Source organism: Leptodactylus fuscus, chromosome 1 (assembly GCF_031893055.1).
Source record: "Leptodactylus fuscus isolate aLepFus1 chromosome 1, aLepFus1.hap2, whole genome shotgun sequence".
In the NCBI taxonomy this organism is placed as follows: domain Eukaryota; kingdom Metazoa; phylum Chordata; class Amphibia; order Anura; family Leptodactylidae; genus Leptodactylus; species Leptodactylus fuscus.
Genome location: NC_134265.1, coordinates 92,453,386 through 92,476,314, shown reverse-complemented (window position 1 = coordinate 92,476,314; position 22,929 = coordinate 92,453,386). Strand labels below are relative to the sequence as shown.

The 22,929-nt window shown below is 41.4% G+C and overlaps 2 protein-coding genes across 4 annotated transcripts; one reads left to right on the top strand and one right to left on the bottom strand.

The window, feature by feature from the left end:
• Positions 1 to 1,961: 1,961 nt before the first annotated feature.
• GPN3 (GPN-loop GTPase 3) lies at positions 1,962 to 15,771 on the bottom strand. The gene is made up of 8 exons (XM_075272890.1): positions 15,616 to 15,771; positions 11,974 to 12,082; positions 8,853 to 9,020; positions 6,493 to 6,617; positions 5,804 to 5,919; positions 5,605 to 5,701; positions 4,740 to 4,868; positions 1,962 to 3,342 (listed from the first exon to the last, which is right to left on the bottom strand). Exons 1-8 carry the CDS (start codon positions 15,661 to 15,663, stop codon positions 3,277 to 3,279), a joined length of 858 nt encoding a protein of 285 aa, XP_075128991.1. The 5' UTR covers positions 15,664 to 15,771; the 3' UTR covers positions 1,962 to 3,276.
• A 23-nt stretch (positions 15,772 to 15,794) lies between these two features.
• On the top strand, positions 15,795 to 21,674 carry FAM216A (family with sequence similarity 216 member A). 3 transcript variants are annotated; one of them, XM_075272919.1, is made up of 6 exons: positions 15,797 to 16,165; positions 16,258 to 16,292; positions 18,068 to 18,186; positions 19,491 to 19,605; positions 21,117 to 21,189; positions 21,473 to 21,671. In XM_075272919.1, exons 2-6 carry the CDS (start codon positions 16,262 to 16,264, stop codon positions 21,570 to 21,572), a joined length of 438 nt encoding a protein of 145 aa, XP_075129020.1. In that variant the 5' UTR covers positions 15,797 to 16,165; positions 16,258 to 16,261; the 3' UTR covers positions 21,573 to 21,671. The 3 variants fall into 3 exon arrangements, with proteins under 3 accessions (XP_075129012.1, XP_075129020.1, XP_075129003.1); XM_075272902.1 differs by having other exon boundaries at positions 15,797 to 16,170; positions 21,473 to 21,670; XM_075272911.1 differs by lacking the exon at positions 16,258 to 16,292 and having other exon boundaries at positions 15,795 to 16,139; positions 21,473 to 21,674.
• Positions 21,675 to 22,929: the final 1,255 nt, after the last annotated feature.

Sequence of the window (22,929 nt, the reverse complement as noted above, 5' to 3'; positions counted from 1 at the left end):
GGGGGCAATGTCTGCATGCCGGCCGCTTCCATTCATTTCTATGGGAGCGTGCTATTTGAAACGGCTGTTTCGAATACTGTTCGCTCATCTCTATTCCCTAGATCTCAAGAAAGATTTTTTTTTTTTTTGCAAGTTTTGGGTTTGACTATATAAATTTGGTATCACCATAATCGTATCGACCCACAAATTGCAGATGACAAGTCATTTTCGTTGCACATTGAACACCATAAAAACAAAGCCCGTAAGAAGGTAGCACAAAGAATTTTTCTTTATTTATACCCCATTCAGATTTTTTTCTCAACTTCCCAGTATATTATATGGAATATTAAAGGGATTCTACCACTAAAACACTTTTTTTTCTAGTTACCACGTCGGAATAGCCTTTAAAAAGGCTATTCGTCTCTTACCTGTGGAAGTGCTCTCCGCCGCGCCGTTCATTCAAAATACCGGTTTGTACCGGTATGCTAATGATATCTCTCGCAGCGATGGGGGCGTCCCCATCGCAGGAGCAGCGATGGGGGCGTCCCCATTGCAGCTCGAAAACTGACCGCAGCGCCGCCTCTCTGGTCTTCAGTGTCCTCCCCTTGCTTCTTCAGCGTACTGTCGGACGCCTGCGCAGTACGCTCTGTTCGGCGAAGATTGCCGAACGTACTGCGCATGCGCGAAATTACGGTCCCAGCCATAGTGCGGGCACCGCACTTTCGCGCATGCGCAGTACGTTCGGCAATCTTCGCCGAACAGAGAGCATACTGCGCAGGCGTCCGACAGACGCTGAAGAGGCAAGGGGAGGACACCGAAGACCAGAGAGGCGGCGCTGCGGTCAGTTTTCGAGCTGCAATGGGGACGCCCCCATCGCTGCTCCTGCGATGGGGACGCCCCCATCGCTGCGAGAGAACTCATTAGCATACCGGTACAAACCGGTATTTTGAACGAACGGCGCGGCGGAGAGCACTTCCACAGGTAAGAGACGAATAGCCTTTTTAAAGGCTATTCCGACGTGGTAACTAGAAAAAAAAAGTGTTTTAGTGGTAGAATCCCTTTAAATGGTTTCCTTACTAAATATAATTAGTCCTGCAAAATTGAAGCCCCCATAAAGCTCTGTAACAACAAAAAAAAAAAGTTATGGTCTTTGGAAGATGGGGAGTTAAAACAAAAATAAAATAAAAAAAAATGACTGTGGCGGGAAGGAGTTAAAATACAATCAAAGATTCATATTAGAAAATATCATTTTATTACAGAACGTAGTATGCTTGAGACTTCTGTAAACATGACATGAACCACAGTCCTTTAACAATCCTGAGCCTTTTTACATGGTATATTAGCATTTCTGCAGGTTCAGCCTGAGCAGTCCTACATTTCAAAACAGCACTTTTCTTTTTACAAGCTGCACGTCTTTTCATTTTCCTTTTGTTTTTATTCATGCTCCACTTATGTCTTTATAACACAAAAAATGCTGTATGTATTGCCACAGAATTTGTAAATAATGATTTTCAATTGTATTATTGTCTTAAAAAGGATATATTTTTTTAAAAGGAGTTCACAAGAAAAACTAATTCAAAGCAACTGCAATACATTGGAGTGCTTAGGGCAATGATCACAATGCTATACTTTGTAGGGAGACTCTTTGCTTCTTTTAATAGTAATTCTATCTTTTAGCAATATGCAAACCAGGCAAGAATGCATCAGGGAGTGTTTATAGAAGCTGTGGGTCGCTGCTACATCATTCAGTGGCATACTTCTGCCTTGCATCCAAAATTACATCTGTCCAGCTTTCCCTGCACGCACTTCGGCTTTAGCTGGCTTACCTACATCCCACTTGATTCAAGCTTAAAGAGGTTGTCTGGGATAACTGGAAATCCCTACACTAATCTAAACATCCTCTTACTTTCTAAATAACCTAATTAATAAAAAAATGTATAGTTACCCATATCCCTGGAAACGGGATATGGGTAACTACCCCCTATTATACTTGCCCTCCATGCTTTTTCTGGCAATACAGCTCCTCCTCCTGTAGCGATTCTGTCTGTGCGCGCTCTTCTCCAAGCGCTGTGTGCACTGCTGCCGATAATTCACCTCTACTGCGCATCTACGTATGCGCAGTAGAGATGGATCATTGCTGCAGAAAACAGAGTAGCGATGGAGAAGAGACACACAGAATTAGTACAGGAGTAGGAGCCTTTTCGCTGGAAGAAGAGTGGAGGGTAAGTATATAATATGAGTTGGGCTGAGTAGGTACTGAAGGGCGGGATAGCTAGAGAGACAGGGAGGTGAGAGGGGTTAGTGAGGAAGATACATAGCAGGAAGCTGAAACAAGTAAACAAATGCAGGAGATACAAGGAACTCCCAGAGACACCCAGAAATCACTCAAAACACTGCTACAGGTATATGGGTGCATTTATTAACCAATTAATAGCACTAACTGGCATTTAAAAAAAAACAAAACATTTTTTTGCCCGGAAAACTCCTTTAAAGGTAGCTGGAACAGAAGTGCTTCTGTTCAATGTGTATGTAATGTGAGGCGTGCATAAACAGAACGGAGTTCCTCACACTTTGAAGATTCCAAACTTTAACAATCTTCCCCAAGGTTGGGGAAGCTGGGTAGAAATCATTCTGGATGAAGGCGGGGTGGGGTGGGGGGGAGACCACTATTATAAACACCCCCAATGTATGCTTACCTGATTTGCATGTTGAAAAAAACTGAATTACGACCAAACGAAGCAAAGATTCTGCCTACAAAGTATAGCACTGTGATCAGCGCCCTTAAGATTACAAGGTATTGTGGTTGCTTTAAATTTTTTTTCCTACTGACAGACTCTCTTTAAGCTTCTAGCATCATTAGTTCCATTATGAGGCAAGTCAGTATATTTGTATAACATAAAAACCTTAACATCTTAATTACGAGAACAGAAAAATAAATTAGATTAAAAAAAATCATATTTAACTACAACAAAACAGCCTATAGAGATCAATGTTACAGAAAATATATATGTATTAAAGCATCACTGAAGCCAAGATGCTACTTTGTTTTTTTTACAGTTGCAGCACTGTACAGGTTTATATGTCCATGGAGTCAATGCAGAAGGCTCCATTGTGTAGGATGAGCATTTCATCAAGACACGGCCCCTGCAGTCATGAAACGGATCTGGCACACATCACTTCAAAGCACTTTCACCACTTCAAGTGAATTTCTGCCTCCGCATTCACCATGACACAGTAAAGATGGTGGAATCAAAGTGAAATCCAAATTCCACTATATTATTAATGTAACAATCACAGTCACTGTTCATCTGCCTGATCCTGAAAGAATTCATCGAAATTCTGGGATTTATCCTCCTCTGATTCCTGTTAAAAAATCAAAACAAGATATCATTACATGGTGCTTCAAATACTTCAAATTGCCTACAGTCTTATACAGACATGTCGTGATGGCAGGTAGAGATGAGCGAGTACTATTCAAAACGGGAGTTTCGAATAGCACGCACCCTAGGAATGAATGGACGCAGCCGGCATGCAGGGGGTTAAGCGGCTGGCCAAGTCTGCGTTCTGGCTGCTTCCATTCATTTCTATGGGTGCGTGCTATTCGAAACAGCCGTTTCGAATAGTACTCACTCATCTCTAATGGCAAGTTGATGTGGAAGTCCCTACTGTATCTAACTTATAAAAGGTTTATAGCAATGATGTCACCAGTGTTTTATCTGCTAGTGATCAGAAATTTCTCTCAACCACTGGGGTAGTTAGCTCCTTTATATCTATTTTTGAGCCCCTGAGATACCAAACTCCCTTTTTTGAATATGGATCTGAGCTTACCATCAGATAGTCCAATGAAAACATAGGGACAGGAAGGGACAGTGTTTTTGAGGGATAGTACTTTTGGTTTTGCCCTTGTAAGGGTGGGAGTCTTTCTTGTGGGGGTCAGGGCAGGTACAAGAGCGTGAGCGAGGGACTGTGATATTTGGATCTGCCACCAAGCTGCTCCTGACTTCTTGAAAAAAAAAAATCAGCAAACTGGTGAGATTGAAGCAATATATTCACCTTTTGTGTTTTTTCTTTTTTCTCATTATTGGATATATATGGCATTACATTTGCATTGTTTCTGGCAGATAATGTTTTTACCATGATCTTAGCAAGATATTGTGTACATAGGAGGATTTCCTAATATATGGGATCTACGGTCAAAATGTGCTACAATTTGTTTTATTTGGCTTATTAAAAGTTACGTTTTATGACATTCATGATTTGACACTTGTGCTGGTTCTGTATAGAAATTATCCTCACAATACAGACTATTTGTATTGTGATAATCGTCTAGTACAAATGGATAAAATATAGTGAAATATATCCAATTCATTTATTAAAAAGAAAAAGCCAAAAAAAAAAACCCCACACATCTTGGGACTTTTTCACATGAACAATTTTTGTATCCGAGTGCTGTCCATGAAAAAAACAACAGGGGCAGGTAACAAACCCATTACAGTATTGTGAAAGGAATCATTCACATATGTGTTTTCTTTTTTGGGGGGTTGGGAAGGGGGGGTTCAGGTCATTAAAAAAAAAAAAAAAAAAGTTGAATTCGCTTCTCTACTGGAGTTGGAGTAAAAGTCGGACTCAGCTATGGAAAACAGAGGAGTGGGAGGTTTGGCCAACCCGACTCCATAGCCCTAATGAGAAAGGACATAATTACATGACTGATATTCTTACAACAAAAACAAAATACCCTTTTCCATAAATGGTGAACATACCTTTGGCTCTTTAAACTCCAGGTCTTCCCCATATTGGATAGCAAAGTCTATATGTTGGAGGACTATGTTGATGCATTCTTCATCTGATCGGTCAAATGGCAAGAAGCGAACCATGCTGTAATCATCAATCTAATACATGAAACAGAGAAAACAAGACTTAACGTAAACAAGTACACATTACACCAGAGGTACAAGATATTCAGGCAACCAAAGAAAGGTATTTCCTAGTACATTAAGGTAGATGTGAAAAGGGTCAAGGCCAGTACAATATTCTTGTTACTTAGATTAAATATTCTAACGGCAAAAGTCATACTATCACAGACTAAAACTAATCAATCAGTAAATTATTAATTTGGGCACCATAATTAGCTGTATGGATATGACAAAATAAATAAATATTATATATATTTATTAAATGGGTTTTCTGGGCTTTAGGATAAATCATCAATTGAAGATTGGTAGGGTTATGAGACTCTGGACTCCTGTAGTTGAGCTGTTTAAAGTGGTTCTCTGTAAGTGCTGCTTCTACTTCACAGGCCATGTTATGTTACATTCATTGGTCACCAGGACTCTTTGCCGCTCAATCCCATTCAATGAATGAGGCTGAGCTGTGATACGAAGCACTGTCGCTTGAAAATGTAGTGTTGGACTTCTGCAAACCTTTCTTTCACTACTTATCCTATGGATAAATTGATATGTCCGGAAAATCCATTTTAATGCATTTTGTGAATCACTGGCCTGTCTGCATCTTCTGCTATGATCCGACATAGATCTGTAACAGACAGATCAACTTACCCGGTCACCCGATGAATAGTAACTCATCTGGCTGCCGGTTCATTTGTATTCACTGCACTGTGCGACTTACCAATCCACAAATCGCCTCGGTCAACTTCTGGAATTTCTTGCTTCTCAGCTTACTTGTTGAGTCTTCAATCATTGAGTACATGTCTGGGTCTAAAAATCTGTCAGTGGGAAAAGCAATAAATTGAGATAAAACATAATTGTTCCTCCACATGCCATAGTGACATATTGCGTATTCACATTTACAACAGTTTTAATCTCACTTTTCTATTTCCTTTTTAGCTTTCTTGCTCAATAAATCCATTTTGGTCATGATGTTGCACTGTGGGATCTCCAGAGAGACCATGGTGCTCAGGGCAGCCATGACACCGGAAATAAACTGAAAGAGAAAGAAAAACAAATAACTGGTAAAAATGTTTTTTTACATCTATTCACTGACATGAAGACACCCTAGCTAACTGCACAACACCCAGAGAGTATTGTGTATTCACTCTTATCAGACACTACTATTATATTGGTAACCAGTTTTCTGCAGTTTTGGCAAGGCTGTATTCTCAATGTATCAATGTCTATCTGATGTTCTGTTGGGAGGACTCCCTACTTGGAACCAAATATATCACTATGACTGATCCCAAACAGTAAAATCTGTTACCTGTAGGTAACACAAAAACATACACCACTCTATGGAATAGTGTGTCTGTTGCTATTCCATATTGTAAAAAATTATATCCCCAAAGCATATCATATGACAAAGACTATATTGGCTTCCAACACTATAATGGAAGCCTATGGGTATGTATAGCTTATTTGCTAGGAGTACTCCAGGCACATCTGTCAAACATGTATAGTAGACACAGTATAAAGGAAACTAACAAATCTAATGTAAAGAGACTACAGAAAATATGAATTGGATTTCTGATTGTCAATCCAATCAGGAAAATTAACAATGTACCTTGAAAGATTCCACCATGAATTGAGAATCAACCAGGAAAACTCCACAGACTCTGAACTCCCACTGCTGAAGCTGTTCCACCAGGTACTTCATAACTGGTAGGTGAGTGTACAGTTCAATCTGACCTAGGTAAATCCATACAAGCAAATTAAAACTCAAAAAGACTTATAGTAATGTATAATCCTCTGCTCCCTACTCTACACTTTTTTGGATGTATTTTTCTTTTGCGAGGCCATTACCTATATTAAAGGTGTTTATTCATAGGTTTCAATAAGGCTGCAAAACTGCAGTGTGTAAATACAGCCTGGTAGGAGCTACTTGCATTAAGACATTCCCTCTATTACCATAAGAAGTTCATCTAGTAATACCAACTGATTAGTAGGTACCAGAGCAACAAGAAGTAGCAGCAACATTTGCTGGTCACTGCCTCACCTGTTCATCTAAAATGGTTATAATACTCAGTGGTGATCTCTACACATTACTGTTGAATGGGCTTTCTTAGACTGTAATATTACTTTGATTATTTTATTTCTCTTACTCGTGTCAGTCAATGTCCCACATAGGGCTTACAATTCCTATCCCTATGTCTTTAGAACGTGGAAGGAAACCTGAGTCCCTGATGGAAACCCATACAAACAAAGGGAGAACATAAAAACTCCTTGCAGAAGCTGTCCTTGGTCGAATTTGAACCTACCCTTAGAGTAGGTCATCAATATTAGATCAGTGGAGGTCTAACTCCAAGCACTGCCACTGATCAGCTGATAAAAGGGCCATGGTACTCAGGCAAGAGCTGAAACCCATTCACAAACCCATAGCAGGCACAGCACCATACATTGTGTAGTGGCTGTGCCTCACACTGCAACTCATTTACTTGATTGGTACTGAAAGACATCACACTCACCAAGACTACACTCACTGGCCACTTTATTAGGTACACCTGTCCAACTGCTCGTTAGCACTTAATTTCTAATCAGCCGATCACATGGCGGCAACTCAGTGCATTTAGGCATGTAGACATGGTCAAGACAATCTCCTGCAGTTCGAACCGAGCATCAGTATGGGGAAGAAAGGTGATTTGAGTGCCTTTGAACGTGGCATGGTTGTTGGTGCCAGAAGGTGCCAGAAGGGCTGGTCTGAGTATTTCAGAAACTGCTGATCTACTGGGATTTTCACGCACAACCATCTCTAGGGTTTACAGAGAATGGTCCGAAAAAGAAAAAAACATCCAGTGAGCGGCAGTTCTGTGGGCGGAAATGCGTTGTTGATGCCAGAGGTCAGAGGAGAATGGCCAGACTGGTTCAAGCTGATAGAAAGGCAACAGTGACTCAAATAGCCACCCGTTACAACCAAGGTAGCCAGAAGAGCATCTCTGAACGCACAGTACGTCGAACTTTGAGGCAGATGGGCTACAGCAGCAGAAGACCACACCGGGTGCCACTCCTTTCAGCTAAGAACAGGAAACTGAGGCTACAATTTGCACAAGTTCATCGAAATTGGACAATTGAAGATTGGAAAAACGTTGCCTGGTCTGATGAGTCTCGATTTCTGCTGCGACATTCGGATGGTAGGGTCAGAATTTGGCGTCAACAACATGAAAGCATGGATCCATCCTGCCTTGTATCAACGGTTCAGGCTGGTGGTGGTGGTGTCATGGTGTGGGGAATATTTTCTTGGCACTCTTTGGGCCCCTTGGTACCAATTGAGCATCGTTGCAACGCCAAAGCCTACCTGAGTATTGTTGCTGACCATGTCCATCCCTTTATGACCACAATGTACCCAACATCTGATGGCTACTTTCAGCAGGATAATGCGCCATGTCATAAAGCTGGAATCATCTCAGACTGGTTTCTTGAACATGACAATGAGTTCACTGTACTCCAATGGCCTCCACAGTCACCAGATCTCAATCCAATAGAGCATCTTTGGGATGTGGTGGAACGGGAGATTCGCATCATGGATGTGCAGCCGACAAATCTGCGGCAACTGTGTGATGCCATCATGTCAATATGGACCAAAATCTCTGAGGAATGCTTCCAGCACCTTGTTGAATCTATGCCACGAAGAATTGAGGCAGTTCTGAAGGCAAAAGGGGGTCCAACCCGTTACTAACATGGTGTACCTAATAAAGTGGCCGGTGAGTGTATGTCATAGCACTTACCCAAACACCGCTGCCCGTCAACAGCTAACAGGCAGGGATGGATGGAGTAAAAATTCTATTATTGAGATGCTGATAATAACCGTTCCTAAGCATTCATCGAGATTAAAGTCTCGAAAAACTCTTTTTAGTTTACTTGTTTGGATGCTGCTTTAACAAGATTTCATGGCATTGAGTAGAAGATATACAAAGATTATACAATAACCTGGGCAGTCAAACAATATGTAGTCATCTTCAGTGTGACCTAGGCAGCTCTCCAGCCAGTCAAAGTTATTGGCAAAATATTCCATACAATACACTAGTCCTCCATTAGGACCAAATCGGAGCGTTCTATCTTCCATCACATCATCTACTTCAATGAGCTCTCGGATATCTGAATTGGGGGGGAAAAGTCATTAGTAAAAGAGGAAATTGTAAAGCTTTTCACACTATATATAATGCCCATTATAACCAAGCCACACCAAGTTTGATAAATTTGTTTCCTAGCTGATCGTGCTGACTTTAAAGGGGTATTCCCAACTGGGACATTTATGGCATATCTACGGGGAGGCTCGACTTTTCTTGCAAGTCTAATATAAGTAAATGAAGAGATCCATGCATTCACAGCATACCCTCTATTAATTGGAGCCATAAAACAGATTTTAAGAACCTCAATTATGTGACTGATGTGAGTCCCATACCTTTGGAACATTTATGGCATGTCCTTTTCACAATGCTGTCAAATATACTGGAAAGCCCAATGGAATCTTATAACATAAGTATCAACAGAGTCAAATAAAATTACTGAATGGCTGGACCAGGGGAATGCTGTGAATATAGTATATCTGGATTTTAGTAACACATTCGATAAAGTATTGCATAACATTTTTATTAAAAAATAATGATTAAGTATGGCATTGACAAAAAAATTAATTAGGTGGAATTATAACTGGCTTAATGATCGGGCACAACGGTAATTCTAAATGGTTTTACATCTAGCTGGGGGAAAGTTAAAAGCGGGCTACCGCAAAGTTCTGTTTTGGGCCCAGTACTTTTTAATATTTTTTTAATGATTTGAACGACGGTATTTTAGGGGAACTTATACAATTTGCAGATGATACGAAGTTAGGAAGAATAGTTAATACTAGAGAGGAGAGAAAAAATATCCAAAAAGATTTAGATACGCTAGAACAATGGGCTGAAGTGAATAGTATGGTATTTAACAGGGACAAATGCAAAGTTCTACACTTGGGTAAGAACAATGTGAAAAATATTTATTGTATGGGAGGAATTGAACTAGGTGATAGCACAAGGGAAAAGGATTTGGGCATATTGGTGGATCATAAATTTAATATGAGTCAACAATGTGGTGCTGTGGCCAAAAAGGCTAACAAAATTCTGGGATGTATTAAGGCAACCATTGAATCTAGATCAAGAGAGGTCATTATTCCACTCTACTCTGCCCTGGTTAGTCCCCACGTGGAGTACTGTGTTCAGTTTTGGGCACCTCAGTTTAAGAAGGACATTGATTTGTTGGCGCAAGTCCAGAGAAGAGCAACTAAAATGGTGGAAGGTCTGCAAACCATGTCCTATGAGGAGCGGCTAAAAGAACTGGGATTGTTTAGTTTGCAGAAGAGAAGGTTGAGAGAAGATTTAATAGCGGTCTATAAATATTTGAAAGGTAGTCACAGTGCAGAAGGATCTTCCCTATTTTCATTAGCACAGGGAAATACTGGGATGAAATTAATAGGAAGGAGATTTAGATTAGATATTAGGGACAGTGAGGGTGGTGAGTGAGTGAAAAAATCTGCCATGGGAGGTGGTGAGCTCGCCATCAATGGGAACCTTTAAGCGTAGGCTGGATAAATATTTAGCTGAGATGATTTAGGGAAACCTGCATTGTAGGGGGTTGGAAAAGAAAGAGAGAGAGCGAGAAAGAGAGAGGGGGAAAGAGAGAGAGAGCGAGAAAGAGAGAGGGGGAAAGAGAGAGAGAGCGAGAAAGAGAGAGGGGGAAAGAGAGAGAGAGCGAGAAAGAGAGAGGGGGAAAGAGAGAGAGAGCGAGAAAGAGAGAGGGGGAAAGAGAGAGAGAGCGAGAAAGAGAGAGGGGGAAAGGGAAAGAGAGAGAGGGGGAAAGAGAGAGAGGGGGAAAGAGAGAGCGAGAAAGAGAGAGGGGGAAAGAGAGAGGGGGAAAGAGAGAGGGGGAAAGAGAGAGGGGGAAAGAGAGAGGGGGAAAGAGAGAGGGGGAAAGAGAGAGGGGGAAAGAGAGAGGGGGAAAGAGAGAGGGGGAAAGAGAGAGGGGGAAAGAGAGAGGGGGAAAGAGAGAGGGGGAAAGAGAGAGGGGGAAAGAGAGAGGGGGAAAGAGAGAGCGGGAAAGAGAGAGCGGGAAAGAGAGAGCGGGAAAGAGAGAGCGGGAAAGAGAGAGCGGGAAAGAGAGAGAGGGGGAAAGAGAGAGAGGGGGAAAGAGAGAGAGGGGGAAAGAGAGAGAGGGGGAAAGAGAGAGAGGGGGAAAGAGAGAGAGGGGGAAAGAGAGAGAGGGGGAAAGAGAGAGAGGGGGAAAGAGAGAGAGGGGGAAAGAGAGAGAGGGGGAAAGAGAGAGAGGGGGAAAGAGAGAGAGGGGGAAAGAGAGAGAGGGGGAAAGAGAGAGAGGGGGAAAGAGAGAGAGGGGGAAAGAGAGAGAGGGGGAAAGAGAGAGAGGGGGAAAGAGAGAGAGGGGGAAAGAGAGAGGGGGAAAGAGAGAGGGGGAAAGAGAGAGGGGGAAAGAGAGAGGGGGAAAGAGAGAGAGAGCGAGAGAGAAAGAGAGAGAGCGAGAGAGAAAGAGAGCGAGAGAGAGAGAGAGAGAGAGAAAGAGAGAGCGAGAGAGAGCGAGAGAGAGAGCGAGAGCGATCACCAGTAAATGACAGTCATCAGCACAACAAATGGATGTAGAACATTCCTTAAGTTTATTGTTAAATCATGATATAGTTGGTCACAAGTCTGTTGTTTTCTGATTTTCATTCACGGTTGGTCTGTGAAGGTTTTAATCTTGGACGACAATGCCATACGTATCAATATCAAATTGGTGAATAATCTGTACAGTGACATGAAATCTGGAATTTCATTGACAGGATGCAGATTTGTTGCTTCCTTGAAAAACATTTCAAGTAAATCATCCCACAATAAAAAGTCCAACATGGCAGACCAACTTTCCAGAGACACCTGATTTTGTTCCACAATTCTCATGGCATAAATCAGCATTTTCAGCCATGCTGTAATACGTGGGAAGCTTTGGCAAAGTACAGTAATATGCCTCACAGACACTATTTTTTAAATGTATGGCTAACACATATATATTTTACTCCAAAACTTACCTGCCATGACTGGATAGTCAAAAAATTCTGCTGCAGGATCCAGATTTACCACTTGAACTGATCTGTTCAGAGCCTCACAATGCTGGACCATGGTAGAGCAGTAGGTGCTCTGTAGCAAGACAAAACACGTCACAAGAAAGGATCATTAGTGTAACAGAGCAATACAATTCTAATTTACTTTCAAGCAGCTTCTGGATTTCAATACATGATCCATGACAAGACTACAGCATGCCCCAACATAACAGAATAAATTGGGTCATAGTCTTATTATGCATAAGAAAGTGATATGAAAACATCGTACTTTATGGTACATGCCCATTTTCAATACCCCTACTTTCTTTGCTACAGTACCCCTGTTCTGCGCCTATTACTTATACAAGGCAGTGACTTCTGGATTGCTTGAGGTGGCCAGTTCATCTGATAAGTGTGTGGTCCGGTGTATTGTATCACAGCTCAGGCCATTCACTTGAATGGGACTAAGCTGCATAAATCCATGTTCCCAATGAATGTAAAACCATGCGACCTGTGTAGCACAAGTAGTGTTCAGGGAGTACCAGCTGCTGCAATTCCCCACAGATCTTCAATTGATGACCTATCCTAAGGATCGGTCACCAATTAAAAAAAGTCTTGGAAAATCCCTTTAATGCATCACTTGACTGTCTGCGCCTTCAGCTATGAGTCAACAAAGTTCTGTATCTTACACAGAAAGGTCAACTGACCCAGTCTCCCGATGAACAGTCACTTTTGTCAGAAACAGGGGCCTTTGTGGTCACTTGTCCAGTAACTGAGGGACTGTGGCTGGCCAAATTCAAAGATTAAATTGCTAGCAATGAAGATTTCAAAGCACACAAGAGTTGGTATAAGGGCTAGTTCACACGGGGATAAGCGCCGCGCATTTTGGTCCCGATTCTAAAGCGGGAAGTTGCATCAGAATTGGACCAAAATGCGCCTGCCACGACTGTCATGGCTTCCGACAGTCGCGCCTCCCCCCTCCGGAGTAGGCTCAAATGAATGGGCCAAGTCCGGAGAGTGCTGTCACGAGGTGGACGCAGGGGCTGACTCAGCCGCGGAATCCGCCTGAAGAAACGACAGCTCGTTTCTTTTTCCGTGAGACGGAACATACCGCTCATGGAAAAAAGAAAGCTAGCGGTCTACATAGACCTCTATTGTGAGGGGGTGGATTCGGAATCAGAATCCGCCCCATCTTGCCCCGTGTGAATGAGCCCTAAGAGCTTCTCTCAGTCTCAGCAGTGCACAAAAAGAGACCTTTATTACACACGTTCAGGTTTTTATATGCAAATACAGGAAGTAAACAACAGCAAGCTCTATCATGGGTCTGATTGGTTGGTCGGGGTATCCGCCTCCTGTGACATCAGCTCCAGGGCACTACTTTTACAAGCAGTGACCTTCTGTGATGCCCCTTCCTGTGATGACACTTTCTGTGGGAGTGCCAGGTCCTCCCATGCTCTCATGGGAAGCCCTGTAGAATCTCCTTGTGTCCACATGTTCAGGCCTACACCTGAGCACAGTATAGAGGCCATCTTGTCATGATGTCTGGTACATTGTCAAAAGCCCATAGCACACAGGAATGTTTTTATAGTTTCAATCTTCACAATCCCATGTCTGTATTCTAATACACACGTATATACATGTGGGCATAATCTTTGGCTTAGCTCTGAACTCCATCCACCCCCAGCCACTAGGTGTATGAGGGGCTGGGGGTTAATTGAATTTTATCTGTTCATGCTTTGACAGCCTAACTGGTTTTTCCACCATTGCTTAAAGATGTCCTCTTGAATTGTCTATTCATTGACCTGGTCTATTGGCTCTTTGAAATACATGTCCATTGTCTCCCGCCAAAAGGAGACGGTTTAAATTAGCTAGAGTGGACTAATGTCTCCCCACAACAATGGATTACAAGATGCCAGCATGGACATATGATTTTAGTGTCAACCTGGGACAAAAAGGCATATTATAGCTATATCCAGATATTGCTGGCATCATCTTGTCACGTAATCTCATATTCAGTTTAAAACATAACTAGTTATACTGCATTTAGTTTTAAGGATAACAATGTTTTTGTCATCATATATTTACAAACTTCACACTTTCATCTGGTTGCCAACTCATTAGAATTCACTGTACTGTGCAGTCACTTTGGTGCAGGAGGATTCTGGCAGATCACCATCAATTTAATGATTTACTTTATTTTTTTCATTAGGTATGAGCCAGGGTTTGAACACAAACTTATACCAAGCTTCAGTAGCATACTGTCCCTACGTAATGTATAAGTATATAAAAATATCTCTATATGTCAGAACATTCTATGCTTAAACATATGTTTTCTAAACATACACTGTTCTGACATATAGATATATTTCTGTATATAACATACATATGGAGTGAAAGAAAAATATTATTGAAGCTTGATATGAGAAAAATAAACTCCATTGAGACAAGTAGAGTCCTGCATGCTCCATTTCTTGAGTTCAAGTCCTAGCTAGACATAAGTGAATATACTCGATCGAATACCTAGAGGCATAGCTCCCAGTGCAAAAACACTTCTGGGGCATCAAATTTTTACTGCCCCTCCCACCTTCCCTGGCGCCGGGAGCTATTCAATAGAGTATATTGGCTCATCTCCAGTCCTAGCTCCTAATGGAAAAAAATAAAATACTTTAAATTGATGGGGGATAACCCTAGTAATTTAATGAAATCTTTTCTAATAGAGTAGAGTATAGTGCCCGCCCCAAGGTACAGACTATAGTGCCAATATTAAGCACTCCGAAACTGCGCTGTCTGGTTTGTACCTTTACATATATATTTAGAAATTAATAAAGATTTACCAATGGAAATCGCAATAAACACATCTTAGTTACACACCTTATTAAGTAGCAATTACAAAACAAAGTAATATAGGCATATTTTGTGTTGCCAAAACTCTTATGAAGCACACAGTAAAATTAACGCAATATGTAGCTGTGCCCTTTTATAAAGCCCACTCCCACACATATATTTATAAACACCACTCCCTCTTTTGGCGCACCCTGCCATCCGCAAATCAGCCTATGAAGAACTCTCGTAGCTTGATGCTAGTTCCTTGCCAATGCTGTATGTCCAGAATAATGGACAAGGTGGACCACTAAAATATAGGTTACATACAGAGTTCAACAGACCCCACTAACTATAATGGGGTCCACTGATTTTAACCTGAAAACAACAGATGGAAAAGTCATGAATATAGGACTTTTTCATCCACCCATTCCAGGCAGACATTGTGAGGCAGTAACATAAATGTGAACATAGACGTATGTGCTGCACTTCACCTACAATGACACATTACATCAAATATTCAGGGCAGGAGCCAGGCTATACTGCGGACAATTCATATAGCTCAGCCACAATACACTGTAGAAAACACTCAGCTTTGTTTGCTACAGTGTATTGTGGCTGAGCCATATGAATTGTCTGCAATATATATATATATATATATATATATATATATATATACACGTCGCACGTGTTAACCTGGACTTTCTGCAGTGTGATATCTTATTACAGAAAAAAAAAATTAATTGAAAATTGTCTTTTCATTGATCCTTCATCGGTACCATTTGGGCACCTCCAGAAGGCTGTGCTCACCTTTCCACTGCCCGCCGGGCCCATCACAAGCTGCGCATAGCGAGGCATGGTCTCTGCACCGTCTGCCGGCCCAGCATGTAGTCGGAGCACAGCACTTGTTTACACGTGGTTTCACTTCCGGGACATGACGGTGGCCGCCGCTGTTCAATCCGCAACAGGAACTGCAGTCCTGGAAACTAGTAATTCAGGAATTTAGGGAATTCATTGGTGTGTGCACATTCATGAGTATACTAAGTAGTAAGCTCGGACCTCAGAGGTACTGGTATTACCTTATGTCACTAGTACAAAAGAGGTTATGGTGTCTGGAGTTCTAACCGACATATACTTAATACTACGCATGCGCGGCAGTCTGAGCTTCAGTAGCATCCAAGGAGGAGACAGATGTGAATCCTACTGTGTGCATGTAACCATGGAGACCTGGCATGTTCCTAGAAGGCTAGAAGCTGGGTGAGGCACGTTACAGAATAAGATGGAGAGACACACAACCTGCACTGCCTCCAATTCCAAGAGTGAGAAAATATCAGGTACTAAACCAGATCAGAAGCTCATTGTAAGGTCAGTCAAGTGGCTAATGGTTGTGCATGATATGTGACTATTACATGGCCCTGTACAGTCTGTAAACACAGCTCCATCTCTCTCCAGGACCATGGATTTCAGGCGCAAGGATCTTGAAGATGGTGAGTGCAATATCAGCTTCGCATTTGTGAAAGTGAGTCAGTCAGCTTAAAGGGGCTCTATCAGCAAAATCATGCTGATAGAGCCCCACATATGCGTGAATAGCCTTTAAAAAGGCTATTCAGGCACCATAAATGTTATATTAAACTACCCCCCCCGTTTTAAAATAACGCCTTCATCTTCATCCACGCCTCTTCTTCCTCTGATGTCCACGGGTCCCGTCCTCCTCCGGCGCTCGCGAACTGACATCGATATTAAAAAAATGGCCTGGGCGCATGCGCAGTAGCATGCGGCTTCTACTACGGCTACTGCGCATGAGCCCAGGCCATTTGTTTTTATCAGAGTCAGTCCACGAGCGCCGGAGGAGGACGGGACCGGAGGACATCGGAGGAAGAAGAGGCGTGGATGAAGAAGACGGCGCACCCTGAATGCCTGCCCAGCGTGCACGATGCGTAAGTAGATAACATTCTTTTTTAGGGTTTTATTTTAAAACTGGGGGGTAGTTTAATATAACATTTACGGTGCCTAAATAGCCTTTTTAAAGGCTATTCACGCATATGTGGGGCTCTTGCAGCATGATTTTGCTGATAGAGCCCCTTTAATATGTAAGAGCATGACTAGTCTGTATACCTAGTAGCCAAAATGGCACAAAAATTATTTACTATTTGGCCCTGAAGGAATCGCCATATACAGCTTATGAGTCAATCTATTGAGTTTACCTCACCTTCTTCTTTCAACAAGGTGATGCTCAGGCAGCAGGTCATGGCAAAATAGGAATGGCTTTTTGAGGGTTGTAGCTAAGCATATTCAGTTGGTCTGGCAAAGGGATTTTCAGATGAACTGGAAAATTCAGGGAGAAAGGGGGGTGGGTAAAAAAGAAGGGGTACATGCCTACCCTAATCCTCTGGTTGGCATCAGGCTCCTTATTCATCTCCTTGACTACCTGTACTGGTTTGTCCAGAAGTGAAATGGTTCAGGTGACCACTGTGGCCAATCATCGTCTCAGCAGTCATATGTTGTGTACTAGTGATGCATTATAGTAGAGACATCACTGGTATCCAATATGTGAACATTGAAGTCAGGGATTGGTCACAGCTGTCTTCTGAGCCCTTCACTCCTGACCCAACCACTGTGGGCACAGAATGGAATGATGGACCTGATCGGAGTGATTAGTGAGTTTCCTTTATTTTATCCCACCCTGGCCTTCCCTGGGTTTTCCAGATTGACTGGAAAACTCCTTTAATATCAGATCTCAGATCCATCTGTCTAATCATATCAGATATGTACGGCATATCCTGTGGATATGTGGATTTCCAAAAAGTTTCGTCATTTTTTTTTTTTTGTTACCCATGTTATTATATACATTTTAAATCCTGCCGTTTTGACTGTGGTCAAAAGATCACAGAGCACACCTAGAAAACTCTCCCATAGAAGTTAAAGCATATCAAAGGAAGGACCAAAGTCTACCCCAAAGCTTGGGTCAGGAGGGAAGGAACCGTGCTTCACCCAGAGTCAATAAAATCCAGAAATCTTTATTAACCAAACACAAATGATATACATCCTTTTCTGATGATACCCCTTTTGTCTGATGGTGTCAAAGAACAAAACCAATGGACACCTAGAAGACCCCATTAAAGTAAATTGGAGGTCCTTGGGATCTGTTGTCTGTCAATAGAAAGACCATTTATTCATTCTTCTGGTCTGTTGCAGCGTGTGAACAATGATGTGAATATGACCGAAAGGTTCTAACATTTATTTATTTTTTTATTTTTTTAAGGAACCCATACTAATAACATTTCAAAGGATTCAGGATGCAGACTGAAGACTGTTCCTTTGAGACAGCAAGTCAAAACAATCAAGATTCCCAGGGCTATGAAAAATGAAGCATTTCTGAAGGTAGGGTCTTCTTTATTTAATTCCAATGATAAATAGCAGTAAAACACGGAGAAAAGGCAGAAGTTGTCCAATTAATAACTTTCACCAAATTGAACTTGCCCTAGCTTATGGACACAGCTGAATTATGGCCCCATACAAGCTTCGAGGCATTAAAACTATGCCTGTTTTGCAAGGTGCAAATAAAAAAAAACTGAAAAAAATGAGAGCATTACATGCATGTTTTAGGGTGCATTCAGACTACGTAACGCCGGGCGTGTATGAGAGCCGTACACGCCGGCATTACGGCAGACTGCCGAACACTTCCCATTCACTTCAATGGGAGCGCTCGTAACAGCGGCGTTTACGAGCGCTCCCATTGAAGTGAATGGGAAGTGTTCGGCAGTCTGCCGTAATGCCAGCGTGTACGGCTCTCATACACGCCCGGCGTTACGTAGTCTGAATGCACCCTTATTATGTTTTTTTTCCCCTTGGTTGTTTTTGAGTACACAGCATTTTTACTGTATTTACTGTGTGAAAAAACACCAAATTCAGGGCATGCCTAGCTTTGAAAAATCACCACGTGAAGTGGCAAAAAAGCATGAGAAAAAATGAAAGCAGAGATTTTCATATTTTACTATGAATTAACATGTAACATATGGACACTTCTTTCTTGGCAAAAAATGCAGATAAAAAGCTATTAAATATGCCCTGAGACTCAATAAAAAGCTCTAATTTTACTGCATTTATAAACCAGACTAATATTACTAATGACTGTATTACACAGCCAGACGACTGTGTCCCCCCCCCCCCCCCCCGAACGGAATACCAAATGCAATGGCAAGCACTGTGCAGTGAAAGTACATATACCCCATAGACTATAATGGGGTCCATGTGCTTGCCACAAGGTCTCCGCAGGGAACATGCGGACAGGAAAGTACTTTCCTGTCCACATGTTCTGTGCAGAGATCTCGCAGCAAGCACACGGACCCCATTATAGTCTATGGGGTCTGTGTGCTTTCACTGCACAGTGCTTGCAAATGCGTTCGCTTATCCGTTCGGGGTTCCCCTTGCGGACTTCCCGAATGGATTACCAAACGCGGATGTGAACCAAGGGTAACAGATGTGATCAGCCACCCAGTGAGCGTTCACTCATTAGTCAGCTGATCACTAGCTCTATTAGACAGGGCTTTTATCAGTAAAAAGTGCTTCAAACAGTGCTTGCTAACAGTAGTAGCCCAATCTTATCTTATATGTGTTATGCCAGATAAATCAGGGCAAATGGTTTTTTTTTTTTTTTAGCTATTTTCATAAATTTTATATTTTAGCATCCTGATCTCACTATGGGCCAGAAACGATATTTATGCAGCATTGCCAGAATCTACAGCACCAGCAACATGAGAACTATGACTGAAAAACATCTTCCTTCAAAGATGAGATGTGGTATGGCATGGTAGATATGTATTGGATTTTTTTTCCCCCACTTGGAATTCTGCCTGGCTGAATATAGGGGATCTGCGGTGCTCCTATTAACCCCTTCCTGACAGAACAGGAGCACTGCAGATACCCTATATTCAGTAGACACAGGGATACCTAATGTGTATGTTTCACAGTCATTTTCTACTTTTATATGTATTCTAGGGAAGGGAGGGATTTAGAATTTTTATTTATTTTATTTTACTTTTAAAGCTTCTTTTTTTTTCTTTTCACTATTTTATGGGAGATTCTATAAATTACTATTGCGGCTGGTTATAGACCCCCCCCCCCCCCCAAAGGAAAAAAACAAACAAAAACTGTACTGAAAAACTCGGCTTATACTCCAGTATATACAGTATGTGGAAACCCCATTAAAGTTAAGAAATTAATTGTTTATTTATGGACTACAGAAACATGGAAGTACTTAATGGAAACCTGTCAGCATGAAAATGTATTCTTATATGAAGGCACTCTTATTTTATAGAGCAGGAGGAGCTGAAAAGATTCAGTATAATCTGTCATTTATTTGTGTTCTTTCTATGCCTAGGAGTTAGTGAGTCCAACTCACAGATATCCCTGAATGTACAGTCACTGTTGTCGCCACCCACTGGACTCAATTACTCAATCTAAGGGTCAGTGCACACAGAGTTTTCTTGGTGCTGATTTTGATGCTGAATCCACCTCAAAATCAGCCTCCAAATAAAGCCCCCCAATAGAACTTTTTTTTTTTGGGGAGGCTTTTTTTGGAGCCTTATTTGGAGGCGGATTCAACGTCAAAATCAGCACCAAAAAAGTCAGTGTGCACTGACCCTAGGGATATGCCCCACACAGCAGGCCGCAATGAAAAATTGCAGCAGAACCACATTGTGTTTTTTCCCGCAGCACTTTTTACAGAAAGTTTCTGCTTCAATTATACCTATAGGGAAACCGCCAAATTTTCTATAGGTGACATGTTGTGATTTCCAAAAACACAACTGTTTTGGAAATCGCAACATTTCAAGTGCATATATTTTTTTTCAATGTGTGGATAGAATTTGCTAGAATCTCATCCACTTTGAGATTTATGCCAAGTGGGGCCCTGACCATAGCCTGAAAAGAACAGAGAAATAAATGGATACTTGACAGCTTATAACGAATCTTTTACCACAAAGTGTGTGTGTGTGGGGGGGGGGGGGGGGCATAAGATGTCTGCAAATTCCACAGCATTTTCATGGTGACAGGTTCCCTGTAGAAGTGAAAGGAGGAAATGATGAACGCTTAGGGTCCATTCACAAAGTTTGTTTTTTTTCCAGTAAAAGGAACTCATTGAAGTCAATGGGAGACTTTTTTTTCCTATGTGGATTTTCAGCGCCAGAATCCTCGCCAAAAAACTCAATCTGAATGCACCTTTAGTGTTAGTCATCTGTGTCGCTATGAAATATTTGTTTATTCATGGTTTTATTATGTGTATTATAACTGTGATATTTTATTGTCTATAGATTCAAAGAAAGCTCATTTGAATCTTTCAGCTGCAGGAAAAAGCAAGAATGAAATAAAGGGACATTGTAGAAGGTACAATTCTTTTAACCTTTGGATTGATAGAATATCTTGAAGGCGGGAGGTATCAAGGCGTAGCATACTGTATTATGAAAGTATTCTATAACATAATTGTTTATGGAGAATTTCTGCAGAATACACTGCCATACAGATACATCAACCACAGAACACAAGTTGCCTATGGCTCTGTAGTACAGAGGACTCATTGCTCTGCTGTTATTGAGGTCTGAATCAAATATAGATCTGCATATGAACAAGGCATTTTTAATGATGTTATTTTGTTTGTATTGCTATTTAGAGTACACACAGCAATTACGAATAGTGAAGCAAGAACCATAGAAGACATGCGTGAGCAAATCACTTGCCTTTCCATGAATGAGACCAACTGTGATGGATGAAAATACTGCAAAAGATATTTTGAAGGAGGTTTTTTGATTACACAAAATAGAACCTCACTACAGTCCATCACCAATATCATATATGTATTATACTAACTAGATATTCCACTATTCCCAGTACACTGGCAGGCTCCATTTCTCAATAAAATATTAAAATACTATTTTATCTATTTATTACCAAGTAACACTTTCTTAAAATAAAGGTAAAATCATCAAAACTTTGCAGTAAACTGCTGTTGAAAATGTAGTTGCAGGCAGATTAGAAGATGGAGTCCACCTCAAAATGTGCCTTCCTTACAATATCCTATGGGCCAATAGGAGTCAGTAGCAGATTTTTTTTTTTTTTTTTTTTAAATCTAGCGGTTTGTTTGTTTTTTAGACAGGGGGAAAAAAAGCACAATGACCTGACAACATGTGAATTATGCCTTTCAATGTGGTTTAAGATGCAGTTTTTTAAAAAAAAACAGCCTCCCATTCATTTCACTGGGCTTTACAAGCTAGAGGAAAAAACCTGCCTGACACCCTTGAGAGTTGGGATGTGTTCTTATAAGGTGGATTTCTTCTCAAAGATCCACTTGCAAAAAATCTGTGTGAATCTAGCCTAAGTAACTGAAATAGTTCCTTCTTTAAGGGATTCTAATTCTTTAGCAACTGTTCACAAATTAAATTGCCCTACTGTATAGCAAGTCCGGCACATATTATATTAAGATGTGCCTTAGTTTCTTTAGAGGTAGCAGATTCTACAAATCTCTGCAACAGAGATCTTCATAAAACCAGTATTCTGCCTTTTATCTGACACTACTGCCTACTGGAGTTGTGTTTCCCCAATGTTATTATGCCAAAAAGTCCTAGAGGTTGAACCTCTGGTGATAAAGCACAAATCATATATTTTCCTTTTGAATCTGAGTATACTTTCCTATTATACTTTCAGGGGGTTAGACGGTAAATGTGTCTGGATATATGTCCACCACAGTAGCAGATATTTGTATACACTTCTTCCATTGGCAGGTCTTTTGAATTTGTACACGTTTTGCATTAATTATGGAAATACCATACACTGTTGTGTAACGGTATAAAACTTGAGGGTTTACCTTAGCCACAAGCAAAAATATCACCCTAGTATTGAGGAAAAACAAGATGCATGCCCATAGCTTCTCCGAGATGGTGGCTGTGTCTTCTACTCGCAGGCACAGATACTGAACCTTATCTGCTCCTGTGCTGCACAGTCTTAAGACCTAAGCAGCCGCCACCTTGGAAAAGCTATGGTTATCTGGCTTGTTTACGTAGGTACAGTCTTGTTTTGTGGTCGCAAACCACAACTTGGAACACAAAAGCCCCGTTCACACGGGGTATGGGA